This window comes from Macrobrachium rosenbergii, chromosome 37 (genome assembly GCF_040412425.1).
Source record: "Macrobrachium rosenbergii isolate ZJJX-2024 chromosome 37, ASM4041242v1, whole genome shotgun sequence".
NCBI lineage: Eukaryota > Metazoa > Arthropoda > Malacostraca > Decapoda > Palaemonidae > Macrobrachium > Macrobrachium rosenbergii.
This window is the reverse complement of record NC_089777.1, coordinates 5,325,969-5,340,845: the sequence shown is the minus strand read 5'-3', so window position 1 is coordinate 5,340,845 and position 14,877 is coordinate 5,325,969. Positions and strand designations below refer to the sequence as shown.

The 14,877-nt window shown below is 34.8% G+C and overlaps 1 protein-coding gene across 2 annotated transcripts in view; it reads right to left on the bottom strand.

Annotated features, from left to right (window-relative positions):
- The window catches only part of LOC136825265 (solute carrier family 23 member 2-like), a 61,659-nt gene extending 47,309 nt beyond the window's left edge, over window positions 1-14,350 (bottom strand). The window contains exon 1 of one of the 2 annotated variants that reach the window (XM_067081322.1): window positions 13,829-14,350. Coding sequence is in view for 1 of the 2 variants with exons in the window: in XM_067081321.1 (XP_066937422.1) it covers window positions 1,426-1,434 (9 nt within the window). In the remaining variant the exon portion in view is untranslated. Of the gene's footprint in view, window positions 1-1,425; window positions 1,662-13,828 lie in introns of those variants that run through there. The other variant, XM_067081321.1, reaches the window with a different exon arrangement.
- Window positions 14,351-14,877: the final 527 nt, after the last annotated feature.

The following is a 14,877-nucleotide window of genomic DNA, read 5'->3' as shown; positions in this document are numbered from 1 at the left end:
TACAACCATAATATGAATATCAGTCAAGGGGTGTATAAACTTGATCTTTTAATATCAAAAGAAATTTGTAAATTGTTTAAATTTTAAGGTAGACCGTAGAGATGTATGAAAATAAGATTATCATATTTGTAAACACAGTACGGGGGCAGCAGTGCTTATGACTTTTCCAAACTCCGCCTCCCTGATACCTGTCAGGTGTGGATCTGTTGTCGCCTATGGTCGGTGTGTTTATCAGTATTGTCCCCTGAGAGTATATTGTGATTTTTAGCCAAATGAGTTTTGCAGGCCACTCCTACCTTGACACCGGCTTGTGGGTGGATATGTAGTCTCTAACGGTTGTGTATGTTCGTCAGTACTGTTCCTGTAGTATTTGTATTTGTGACTTCTAACACTCTGTATCAGTCCTTCGTCAATGGCTTGAAAATAAAGTCGAAACCGGTCAGGACCCACACCCCGTCTCTTATTTTTCGCCTGTGGTAATGTGTGATAAATGAATCACGTACAAAAGTGATTATAATCATATGTATATATATATATATACACATATATATATATATATATATATGTATGTATGTATGTGTGCATGTATATATATATACATATATATATGTATATATATGTATGTATGTATGTGTGCATGTGTATATACATACATATTATTATACTGTACGTATATATAATTCTCGGCTTAATCCCTGGTAGGGTAGCCATTTTTCTAAACTTTTGAACACGCTTTTCAAAATCCCAGTCGTTGCGTTGTTCTGTCGAACACTTCACGTTAGTTCAAAGAATTCTTTTATAATAATTTTAATCATTCAATTTTTTCTTGACTTCACATAAGCCTTTTCAGTATTTCCTTTTAATTGTTTAATACTTTCAAACAAGTAAATTTCAGCTTGATTATGAATTTGCACAAGGAATGGGACTGCGACACCATCCAAAACTAGATTTCACAGAAAATTGTGTCAGGCCTTAAGAGAGAGAGAGAGAGAGAGAGAGAGAGAGAGAGAGACTTCCTAACCTCCATTAACATTGGCAATTTTAAAAGTAATTTGTATTTTTCCTAATTTATGTGCCGGCGTACTGGCCCACACACACACACACACACACACACACACACACAGAGAGAGAGAGAGAGAGAGAGAGAGAGAGAGAGAGAGAGAGAGAGAGAGAGAGAGACCTATTCTAACTTCAGGAATGAAACGGAATCAACATCTGTCCTTTCAACAGCCTAAAATAATAGGGGGTGGGGGGGAAACTGCATACTTCAGACTATAAGAACAACTCTTAGGAATCTTCGTTTAGCAATAAAATGACCTTTAAGAAGGACAGAGAATGCAACATTAACTATAAAAAAGGAAGAAGAAGAAGAAGAAGAAGAACAAGAAGAAGAGGACTAATAAACCAAAGATCAGCTAGACTCACCTCCAACATGGCTGGAGCGATCTTGAAAACAGGTTCAGCAGGCAAAGGTAAGGAAAGACTGCCCACTGATACAGCCTTTGCAAGCCACTCGCCCTCTTCTATCGCGACAGTTCTACCACTTTCTCTCTCTCTCTCACTCTCTCGTCATTCTCCACCTCACATTACTGCTACTCCACCAATCCCTCCCCCTTCTCTCCCGCTCTCTTTCTCTCAAGTAGCTTTCTGAAGATGGTACTATAAACCCAGAGAAAACGAAGTGTTTTAAACGCAACAGATCTGCCACTCTCTCTCTCTCTCTCTCTCTCTCTCACCATTCTCCTCCACCTCACACACACTATTGCTACTCAACCACTCCCTTCCCCCTCCCTCTCTCTCTCAAGCAGCTTTCTGAAGATGGTACTAGACCCAGTGACAAAATCAAGTGCTTTAATCAAGTGTTTTAAATCACCTGTATTGATATCTTACCAGTTGTTTTCCCCTGTAGTACTATGATCATAAGATGTTATTGTACTTCACCTTTCTGAAGCTGGTACTAGACCCAGGGACAAAATCAGTTGTTTTAAATGACTTAAATCTATACCTTACCCGTTATTTCCCCTGTGTGACTAAGCATCACAAGAGGTTATTGAATTTCACCTGTGTTTACAAGGACTAGCTCGTTTCCCCCGTCAAATTAAACTTTATAATCAAAAGCAATAAGCGGTGTTATTATTGTTATGATTTGGTCAGCAAAATTCCACCCTCATTCGGCCCCCAATTAAAAACATTATTTCTCGAACGATCATTGTTCTTCCGCGACCATTATATGTGGAATCACGCTGGTATTAGGCTTATTAATTTTTCCTGAATTGTACCTTAACTTTGACAATCACTGAGCTAAAAAAGGCAAAGAAAATATGTATATTATATATATATATATATATATATATATATATATATATATATATATATATATATATTATATACACAAATCTTGCGTTGAGTTTTGAGAGCACTCTTGCACGTCTGAAGTTAGCACGCTTCTGTTCCCTAATATCATTAACAATAACTAATACTGACAAGTACGTAATATACTTCAAGTTCACCCATACTCTTCATGCATTTGCGATTTTATTATTAATTACTCTGAAAGCTTGAATTTCAAGTCAGTGGCCCCTGTGGTGGGCTTGTTCCATATGAATAGGGTTCATCCTCTGACTAATAATAATAATGATAATAATAATAATAATACGATTTCTTCGCTAAAACTAAGATTATAAAGTGTGCAAGCATGTATGTATGTCTATGTATGCATGCATTCCATGGAAGCTTTGTAACTTAACAGCCTTATTATTTGCCCCTTATAAACGTGCGTTTTGTTTTATAATAATAATAATAATAATAATAATAATAATAATAATAATAATAATAATAATAATAATAATAATAATATGTTTTAAAAGAATGCCTGAGTAATTTAGAACGTTTAATAATAATAATAATAATAATAATAATAATAATAATAATAATAATAATAATAATAATTGGAATATATCAAATTTAGGCTGGGACCTATGATGAAGTCATTCAACGGCGAAACGGAAATGGACAGGACCAAATAGGTCTGAAAAGTGCAACAGAAAGAAAAACTCGCATTTGCACTGTGAAACTATTGTCAGGAGAAGGTTAAGGAAACTGAGATGGAAGAAAGAGAATATAAACGGAGGTACAGTCGAAGGAATGAAAGGGTTTGCAGCCAGGGGCCTAAGGAAGGGACGCTGCAAAGAGCCTTGAGTAATGTTGACAGTGCAACCCGTGTGGAGACACTAAAAACCCAACTTTAGTTCACAATGAGAGAAGGACATTTACATAAAGACGAAGTTTCTCCCTTGAAAGTAGCATCGTTGATCAGGTACTGATATTTCACGTATTATTTTATTTTTTTTTTTTTGCTCTCTTTCTTAACTTCACTCACAGTGACTTAAGTAAGTTAGGTTTTTACTTTGGTGGATTTCTTAAGTATATTCGTTCTCCCATTTGTGGCTTTTTTTCGAGTTTCAAAGTTCGACATAGATCTGTTATCATAAGCGTTAATGCCTTTGCCAGACTTTCTGGCAACGATTTGCATTTGATCAAGAGATAAAGATAAAGACAGTATATCTTATCTTCATACAGTCTGCTACTTAGATACTACGTCTGTAACATTTGTTCCTCTATATTTTTTCGTGTTCTAGAACACCATAACTCGTGCTCACACTTGCTCTGAACTCTCTCTTCTCGTAAACACATTCAGATTCTTCTTATACTAGTCTCAGTAGCTTCTCTTCACTATCCCTGAGCAGTGCTGTATCACCTGCACATATCAGCCATTCCACCACACCCATGTCTCGACTCATTTCATATGAAACCCGGCACTCTACAGCCTGTAAGTTCAAATATTCATTTCCTTTCCATCATTATTTGTTTTTTTTTTATTTATTACTCTCAACAACTTATCTTTTGTACCACAAACCCTCAGTACCCTTACCATTAACTCATTATCAATTCTGCTATGAGTTTCTCCTAGTTGATTCTATATATATGTATATTTATATACATATATATGTATGTATATATAAATATATATATACTGTATATATATATATATATATATATATATATATATATATATTTATATATATATATATATATATATATATATATATATATGTATATATATATATATACATATACATATATATATATATATATATATATATATATATATATATATATATATATATATATATATATATATATATATATATATATATATATATATGTAGACATTACTAAAGGATGTCTGCAGCATCCCTTCGGCCCCTATCTGCACCCACTTTTCAGCCTTTTACTTTACCTCCATTCCACCTCCCCTTTCGTCCATCTTTCTGTCCAACCACTTCAACTCCCTCTTTTGACTGCCTGAAGCAGTGGATGTCAGAAAGCACCCCAGTACTTGGCTTGACAGCCTAAATTTTATCATTCATACTTCGTGTTGACAATGCTGACTGTGGTTTTCAACATTTCTCCTTGCATTTTAATAACTTACTTACATTCTTATTTATCTATCTATCAGTTTGTAAATTTGTCTGGTTTTCTGATGACTGATCCCCTCTTTCTGTATTTCCCATTACCTTCTGTTACTTCTTTCTAAAGGGCGCCATCATATCCTTTGGAAGCTTAAATTTCAAGCCACTGGCCCCTGTGGAGACCTTGTTCCATATGAATAGGGTACATCTTCTGAATAATAATAATAATAATAATAATAATAATAATAATAATAATAATAATAATAATATTATTATTATTATTATTATTATTATTATTATTATTATTATTATTATTATTATTGTATGTAAGTTCTTATCTGTAATTTAAATTCCCTCAAGTTATTGAAGGCAGGAGTCTTTCCACTGTACTCATAATACACTTGGCCTGTGAAGAAATTCGAACTTTTGATAGGTGACATAACAGCTCATTTCAGTGTGGTGTCATTCTGTATACACTTTTCAAAGTTTCAGTGTTGAAGTGTATATATCTTTATATTTATATATATATATACAGTATATATGTATATATATTTATATTTATATAGGTATATATACTGTATATATAGGTATATATAAATATATATATATATATATATATATATATATATATATAAATATATATATTTATATATATAATATATAATGACTCTATGTTGCACGCCGCTGCTCATACTGCTAGTTTGAACTTTAATGTTTCCTAAAATGAAATCAAGTTTTTATGATTTGAATATAAAACAGACAGACCTATGAGTTTTAACTTCAATGCTGCCAAAAGACTACAGCTATGACGGTAGTCAAATTAATCACGATTATTTCGTTCATCTTTCTTCAAAGTTGGTCTTCTATCGATACGTAGGAAGTAAAGTCTACGGGTTTATGATTTACGTTTATGGAAAAGATATCGACGCCGCTGAGCGTAACGAAATAAATCGTCAAAAAAAAAAACCGGTTTTTTTATCTTTGCGAAAAACAACACAATTCTGAAGGAGGTACCATATGCTGAATGTCTAGTTATCGAGTTAAGTCATATGGGACTAAACGGCGCGTCAGCCATTGGCCGCCAAACACCAACTTAGACTAAGCTATTGGTGTATGAAATTTACAGCGTAGGATGACCGTTAAATTACTTCCTATTTGAGACGCAAAAGACGCATTTCATGGCAACTGTAAAAAATCGCCAAAATTAAAAACCGAGTTTTTAAAAAAAAATCCTTGCGAAAAACGAAACAACTCCGAAGCAGTTTCCTTATGTTGGGTGGTAACATCATGTACGGTATACTACACAACCAGTCAACCGTACAGTAGACCGCCAATCACCCACTTAGACTATTGGTCTGCGAAATTTACAGCGTAGGATGACCTTAAATCACTTCCTATGAGATGCAAAAAACGCTTTTCATAGCAACTCAATTCATGACACGCACACACACACACGAAGAAGAGAGAGAGAGAGAGAGAGAGAGAGAGAGAGAGAGCAAGTACCGCAGGAATCCAGTTACATTGGAATCTTATCTGTTCCACGACATTTACGTTGTCAAAGGGGCTGAATAAAAGTCATGTCCCCCCTGACTTCTGCCGCTTCATGTTACAGACATCAGACATCAGACACCGGCAGCAATGACACCAATTGGAAGGTAAAGGAGAAGAGATGTACGGCTATAACTCCTCCTACTGTAAATAACCATCTATTCTAGTGAGTAGGTCTACCACCTTAGGGCTGGTAATTGATTTGATTGTCAGATCAAACACACACACACACACATATATATATATATATATATATATATATATATATATATATATATATATATATATATATATATATATATAGAGAGAGAGAGAGAGAGAGAGAGAGAGAGAGAGAGAGAGAGAGAGAGAGAGAGAGAGAGAGAGCAACACGTACCCAAGAGGGTTCCATTTCGTTCATAATCTCCTCCACAAAACTTTCCCCGTCAAAATGATTGAATGATAGACTTGTATCTTTCTGTCTGTTCATCAAGTTACAAATACTGGACTAAAGACACCAGTGCCCCACCCCCACCATCACCGCCAACCCTCCACCGCCATGACACCGGATCCATTCGTCTGTCACGAGACGCATACTCTCTAAAGTCGAGTTCACACCGTCATTCAGAATGCAAATGTTTCCGTGAATGTCATTCCGACTGACCGTGTGAACAGAGGAATGACGGAATGTCAGCCATGAAAACCGTGAATGATGGATTTCAAAATATTTGAATAAAATCGATCATTCACGCACATCGTCCTTGTGGGCGGAGCTTATGGAATGAGTGAAAGACTGATGATCGTCTGTTCGTCTTGAATTCATTCGTGTCAGTATTTCACTGGTATGTATAAAGACTTGCCTGAACTTTGGGACATACAAAATGAAAATGACGTGAGGACAGATCAAAGAAATGCTGTGTACGAGGAACTTTATTAGAAATTTTCAGTTTGATGAAAAACGATGTCCCTATCGATGATGTTAAAAGGGAGTTGAACGCTTTAAGAAGTAATTTTTGGAGGGAACTGCAGAAAATTCATGACTAAAAGAAGTGGCGCTAGTACTGAGGATATCTATGAACCTCTTCATGGGTTTTTAAGAACTGCTTTTTCTACAGGACACAGGAAAGCCGACTGAGCCAAAAGCGCAATGGAGGCTACAACAGAGGTAGGACTTGTTTTGTACCTCATTATTTAGGCTAAACTGCATAAAAATCATTAGGCTAAATATAGTAATGGATTCACAGAAAGTAGTGGGATAAAAACCAATAAATATTTAAATAGATTCTAGAAAAGATTTTTCATAGCAATTCACTAACTCTAGATTTATTATTTTTTTTTTTTTTATGAAATTTAGGCCATCAGGACAAACACTTGGGATCTTCAGACATTCAGAGATCTGCTAGTACTGTCCAAGCAGTGTTGCCACATTTCCACAATGCTGACTTCCACGCTCGCCTAAATTTTATGTTCATTCAATCATCAGTAAAATCTAACGTATCCAAAAAAAAATATATATGCTCTCCTTTACTGTCTAAAGATCACTTGCGTAAACATTTGTTAACCGGAAAACCCAAATGTTTATCATTACATGGGTCTCTTGACATGCGACAACATTCAATGATAATGAGATTATTATATAGATCTAAACATTAAAAGCATTTACAATCTTACTTTGCAAAGAACTTCCCTTATCAAGTTAATCACAGTCACTTTTTACATTTATTAAAACAATTCTAAATAGATTTGAATTACCTTAATTAGACGAAAACCTAAAGCTGTCACTGTTATTGTCTGCATTCTATGTGTCAATCAAGACATCGGTTGATCGACTTCTACTGCTTCATGCGTTGGCGGGTAAATAACCATTCTTTGATAGTTCTTTATTCAGTCGTTATTATATGAACATACATATAAATATGCAAATGACCGAGAATATAAGTCAATGAGTCACAGATATAAGAAAATGATGTATTTTACCACAATAAACCCCTAAAAAGAGCGCGGAAATTTTTTCCACACTTGATGTGGCAGACCGTAAAATGAAGACGCCACTTCTGCACACGATCATGTTGTGCATGAAAACTTCCGCACCGGAGGCCACATTTCTACGTTTGGGCAATATATACCGTGTCCCAGTCAAGACTAAAATTTATGTGACCAACTTAACAGCATTGCTTGGGGTCGAATCTACGATCCACGAATGACATTCTTTGGAAGCATGAATTGCAAGTCCATGGCACCTGCGGGCTTGTTCCATATGAACAGGGTTCATCTTCTGAATATTAATAATAAGAATAATACGTGCAAAACCAACGTCCAATTGATGGGCTAGGTCTAGAATTTAAAGACCAGAACTACATAGGTTACTTGTTTTCAAAGGAAATGCCAACAATATGGCAACAGCGCTTTCTCTCTGCGCTGGCACCACTAGAGTTGACTGACAATAGGAATGACATTTCACAATGATCGTGTGGTCTCAGGAATGACAGTCTTCAGATACTGTCAGTGCTGTGAATGACATTCAACAATGATCTTGTGAACTCCGCTTAAAGGAATTTCTCCTGTCATTTGCTATCAGTAACTAGAGTCTATTTCATTTTATCTGTCCACTCACCAAAGTAGGTTTAGGTGGATGTGGCTTACGCGGAAATCAGTGTTTCCGATATCATAGGCGTACTGTAATAAAGATGCAAAATATTCCTTCCGTAATACATGTGAATGCTTTTATACACAAAGAACCCTCACACACCTTACTTAGATCATCAACATGCCGATTTCTATCGATGATGAAACAACAGAAGCACAGGAATGACGACTTGCCACAAACAATCTAACCGCATAAAAAGCAATTGAACAATGGGTTTTAAATACTATTTTTTTTTATCTCATTGTAGGTAGATAAGACATCTGGCTATGCTAGTGCGAATAAGATGTATTTTGATAATTTTTTGCATGTAAATTACACGAGTAAATTAACATTCGAAATAAAATATTGCAGTCTCTGAGGCTGGGGGGTGGGGTGGGGTGGGGAAGGCGGTCATTGGAGCAACCATTGCAGTATTGGCTGGGAGGCGGGAAATTACTTGTAATCCATGGCATGATGGCATATTTATGTAATTTTTCTTTAGAATACAAATCATCATAATGGCTCACTGACTGGGCACTTTCAGGATTGTTTAGCTAAATAATCTGTCGAACAAAACTTTGAAATCCCTTTCAGTTTCCGTCATCATTAAGTGTTGATGACATGAGTGCGGCATAAAAGGCTAACCTAGACATAAGTATTCTTTTCATTGCTGAGCATTGGAACGATACTTAGAAAGAACGATTAAAGAAAAGTTACACTAAATAAAGTAATTCTGACCGAAATGGAATGAAAGTGTGTTCAAAAGAGGCCCAGTAAAATAAAATATCAGTGGTATAGGCCTAGGCTCTAGCTTTTAACAATATTAAAGGTTATTTTTCAATGTACAGTCGGCCAAATTAAAATTGGCAGAGTTTCATAATTTTTCGATCACCTGCCTGACGCACGATTCATGCCTGATTACTATATTTTTCTGTTCAAAGATGGAATAAATCTTATGTAATGGCGTTAAAAACAGTCACTGTAATCTTCATGTTATATAATTACATAAAACTATTTTCCATATAACAAAATTCACGTGAACGAAACGAAGTGATAAAAAAAGTCGAATCACGACCACTGCCATAATACAGTGGTGCCACATTTCCACAGCACTGACGTCGATGGTAGCCTAAAGTTTAAAGTCATTCAACCCATAGCTTTCCTTCATAGTCTAAAGATCATTTCCTGTAACTTCCCTTAAGTTAATCACAATAAATTTTTACATTTACTTAAACAATTTTAAATAGAGTTAAGCTACCATAATTAGATGGATCCCTAAAGCTGCTGTCACTCTGATGTCGTCTGCATTCGACGTGTCAGTCAAGACATTCCTGGCTCGATCAACTTCTGCTGCTTCGTGATTCGGCGCAAACAACCACTCTTTGATGGCTTTTTATTCAGTCATTTTTTATATGAAAAGATATATAAATACGCAAATGGCCGAGAATATAGGACAATGAATCATAAAATATAAGAAACTATTATATCTGGCCACAATAAACCCCTAAAGAGTATGAACATTTTTTTCCACTCTTGGTGTGGCAGACCGTTAAATGAAGACCCCACTTCTGTATCAAAACTTCCACACCGGAAGAGGCCACATTTGCACGTTTCGGCAACAACAGGAGACAGCTATCACTAGCAGTATCGCATAAACATAGTCCTTATATTATCATTTCAATATAAAGTTAATAGTGGTTGAACGATTCCATTTGTTAAATTTTACAGAAAACAATGGAAACTCACAAAATGCTATCAGAGAAAAAAAATTATAAAAGTGTGAAAAATAGGCCTAGAGTGGAACTCCTCGAAGCCCAGAAAAGAGCTAAACGATATGATAGTTGCAGCTGTCAAAGAACAGCCCCAGATGACAGCAGTTGCTGTGAAACAGCAGCTTGGACTGCAAATACGTGTGCAGACTGTGCGGAATAGGTTGCATGGGGCAGGAATGCATCACAGGATTCCGGCAAGGAAACCACTGCTAATGCAACAGCATAAAGAAGAAAGGATGGGACCTGTTTATTCCTATTATAAACTGATATGTAGTATATACTTGACTGCATTACGTTATATATAAAAAAAACTAATGCAATTCGACTATAAAGTGAAAATAATACATAGTTGCAAAATGATAAAAAGAAACTTTTGTTATTTTGTGTTTATTACTGTATATATATCCTAGACCTAAAGCTGAGAAATGATCAATAACTATATGTATTTGACTGTTCATACAGGAACTATCTGTTTAATGGGGATTATACTGCACATTTATCTTCACATAGTTGTCTTGAGATATAATTTCAATCCATGCCTATAGGCTATTAGGAAACATTATAATTTTCATTTATAGAGGATAATTCATAAGATAGGTCTATGTTGTAACATATATAAAAATGGAAGAAAATATGTCTGTAAAGTTGTAGGCCTACTGTTCTCTCTTTTTTTTTATGACTAACTACTCTCTATTGAATTGTCTGTTATTTGAAATAATATTTTCTTTGGACAGATATGCTGAAAATAACATCGTGCCTTCAAGGCGTAGTGGCAGAATATCAGCTGGGTTATGGGGATTGATGGCTGCCAGTGGACCGGGAGGGCTAATTGCCATCGATGAGCATTTCTGAACACCAATCAGTGTATGGAAATTTTACGGGACATTATAGTACCCTCAGTTCGAAAACTATTATTGCCGTATCCCATGCCAGTAGGCTATATATCGCCATAGAAAATTTTGCGGTCCACAATGCAGAGGTTGTAAAGCAGTGGTTCCAGCAGAATCCAGACGTGGTTCGAACTGACTGGCCTGCCAAGTCTGTAGATCTGAGCCCAATAGAAAACTTATGGACCTACATGACCCAACAATAGGGTGTTAATCGCGCTTACACCAAAGAGAACCTTATAAAGCATGCAACAGATATTTGGAAAAACTTATGGCCAAAGAGGGGAGCAACAGACACTTGCGAAGTCCTTGTTGTATCAATGCCAAATAGTATAAGATGCGTGCTAGATGCTCGAGGATCCAATACAAAGTTTTAATGAGCAATGCTGCCTTTTCATATAATGTGACCAATTTTATCATTTTATTCCCCTTAGTTTAACAGTATTATTTTGTATTTGACTCCATTTCGGCTCATTTACTTCTCTAACATTTTCTTATTCATGTGAATCTATACATACTTATAGGCCTAAGTTAGGAATGAATTCCTACTTAATTTATCTCTCTCTCTCTCTCTCTCTCTCTCACACACATTATATATATATATATATATATATATATATATATATATATATATATATATATATATATATATATACTGTATATACCTCACCTGCTAATATGGATATGTTTATTTTCATTTGTTTGTTAGCTTTACTCCTTATTTGACTGCATTACAACTTCATGGATTTCTACTTTTTTTCTTGTGTGTATATATACAGTATATATATATATATATATATATATATAAAATTTAGTTTTGATTGTAAATATCGGAAATAGACTTAAATGAGAAAATTACCTTTTATATTTTCTAGCCTTTCAGCTACGTATAATATGCTCACGGCAGTAGTTCTAGGCATACATGTGAAACTGATTCTACTTAATTTCTGTTTAGGAGAAATGAATATCTACATCAAGATTAACCCAAGAATGCTTTCATGAAAGTAATTCTTTTGTCCTAATGTATTCTTCAGCTTTGACTCCCACAGTTTTCCACCTTGTGCGAATGAAACAGGATGACATGCAAGGAATTAGATTGAAGAAAGACTAAATTGTTTTCGTCTGATTTCTTATGTTGCTTTTTGACATGAGATAGCTAGGTCTGAGTAAATTATGTTAAGCACTAATGAAAAGGATAAGAACAAAGGAGAATTTTGTCAATAGAAAAGAATAACGGGAATAATCAAATAAAGCAGATTAATATAGATATTGTCGATTTAAACATTCATTCACATGATGCATCCAAGAGAGATACTGATGAAAATAGACCTACTGTAGGTAATCATGTCAGAATCAGAAGTCAAATTTAGGCCAACTAAATGTGCCATGCCAATTATTTCGTTGATGAAAGGACAAAATTAGTTGAATTACACTTTGCTATTAAAGAATATTAATAGGCTTCATTATTATTTATCGGCTGTAGGTGACGAACGACGACACACCAGTACTGTACGATACGTTGGGTCATCGTCAAGACTCGAGCAGAAGCAAATCCAAATTCCAATTGCTTCTGAGGCTGTCACGATTGAAAAGCAAATAATATGGCACCTGCATATGGCAATATTTCCATAACGAACGATGAATAAAGAAACTGCGCCAATTTTTCTTTGGCCGTCTGTACAAACGTAGACATCACTTTGGTATTATAATAAAGTAACTTTTATATGCATGCAATGAAACTATGCACATAACAAAGTTTGAATGATAAGGAAACCTTGTGGGCCATATTGTAATGAGATAAATCATAATTATTGAATGCTCATCGTTCGTTTGTGTTTGATCTGAGTAGACTGTTTGATACAACCTCATCTTTCTTGTGCTTGTGTTGGTATATTATCGATAAAAATCGGCATGTTTATGAGTTATTATAGAGGGAAGAGGGTTCTATGTATATCTAAACATTCAAATATATTACTGAAAGATATTTTAGTATTTATTACAGTAAGTCAACGACATCGGAAACGTTGATTATCAGCCAATCACGTGCTACCCATGCTCATGTGCCACATCTTCACACGTGGGTGGACAAATAAAATGAAATCGACTTAACGGTTCCACTACCTACCTATTGTGTTATATATAAAATATATATATATATATATATATAACGGTTCCATATATATATACCTATTGTGTTATATATATATATATATATATATATATATATATATATATATATATATATATATATATATATATATATATATATATATATATATGGTACACCAGGGACAAGACTTAGCAGTACTAGCCTCAGATCTTCATAACTCACTCGAATCAACTAGTCCTATGTAGACCATTTACCATTAACTTAGCCTACTAGCCTAATCTCTCATTTAAATATAAAATTACGAACGAACTAACGAAATATTTTTTGAAAACACGAAGCAAATCAATAAAAAGTGTCATTGTATATTAGGACCACCATAACACTAAAAGACGATAAACTGGTAATAACGTCGTTTGAAAGTGCACCGAACTTACCCTTCCTCCTTCTATGGGATGTCGACATCCTTTGTCCTTCACCTTCAGGATTTGATTTGAATCTGAATTCCACTCTCCTGTTCCTTCCAATAACTTTTTCTGTCACTCCTCCTCCATGAATTATGTGTTTCTTTTCAATCTTCATTAAGGTTTTCAGCCGACATCAGGGGTAAGGATTTAGGCACACGTAGTAGCTAGTGGGAAGAATGACAGCTCTTGCAAACTTTTCAACTTCAGGGAGACACAAACAGAGTCTGGCTTCATCATTGATGATCACACCGAAACCAGCAGTGTTTTCTCTGAATTCTGGAGAACGTTTCAAATACAGTACTTATAATTCTTGAGAGCTTCGACAGGCTTATTTATAACACCACATTTGAAAGCACGATCGTATGAATGAATGGATGAAATTTGGGCTGTAGGCCATATGGCCCGGAAGGAGAGGGAGGGGAAGGAGGCTATTTAGCGCCATAATCAGTGGAATAAAACCAACACCGTTTAGGTAGTAGTGCGGACCAAGACAGGACCTACAACGTCTGAAGCAGCTACCTTTGGCGCATCAAGGGTTCGGTATTCGGTGATTGCCGTTACATCACTTTTTTGAAATTGTGACCGTCATCTGTTTTCTCGCGCGCGCAAATTCGAAGAAATCGACAGATCCGATAAGTATGTATTGTAAGAGTATTGTGTTGATACTGATATCTTTGTATATGGGTTTGTCACCTGATAAATCTGAAGTATTAGGCAAATGGTGCTGTGCTTATATTTAAAACTGACGATGCTCAAGAGAATCTCTGATTAAGACAATATTTGTGGCTTATACAAAGAATTCCTAGATATTCGCTGAACAAAGTTTTGCAATGCCATGTGTATATATATATATATATATATATATATATATATATATATATATATATATATATACTTTATATATATGCATATATATATATATATATATATATATATATATATATATATATATATATATATATATATATATATATATATATATATATATATATATATATATATATATATATATATATATA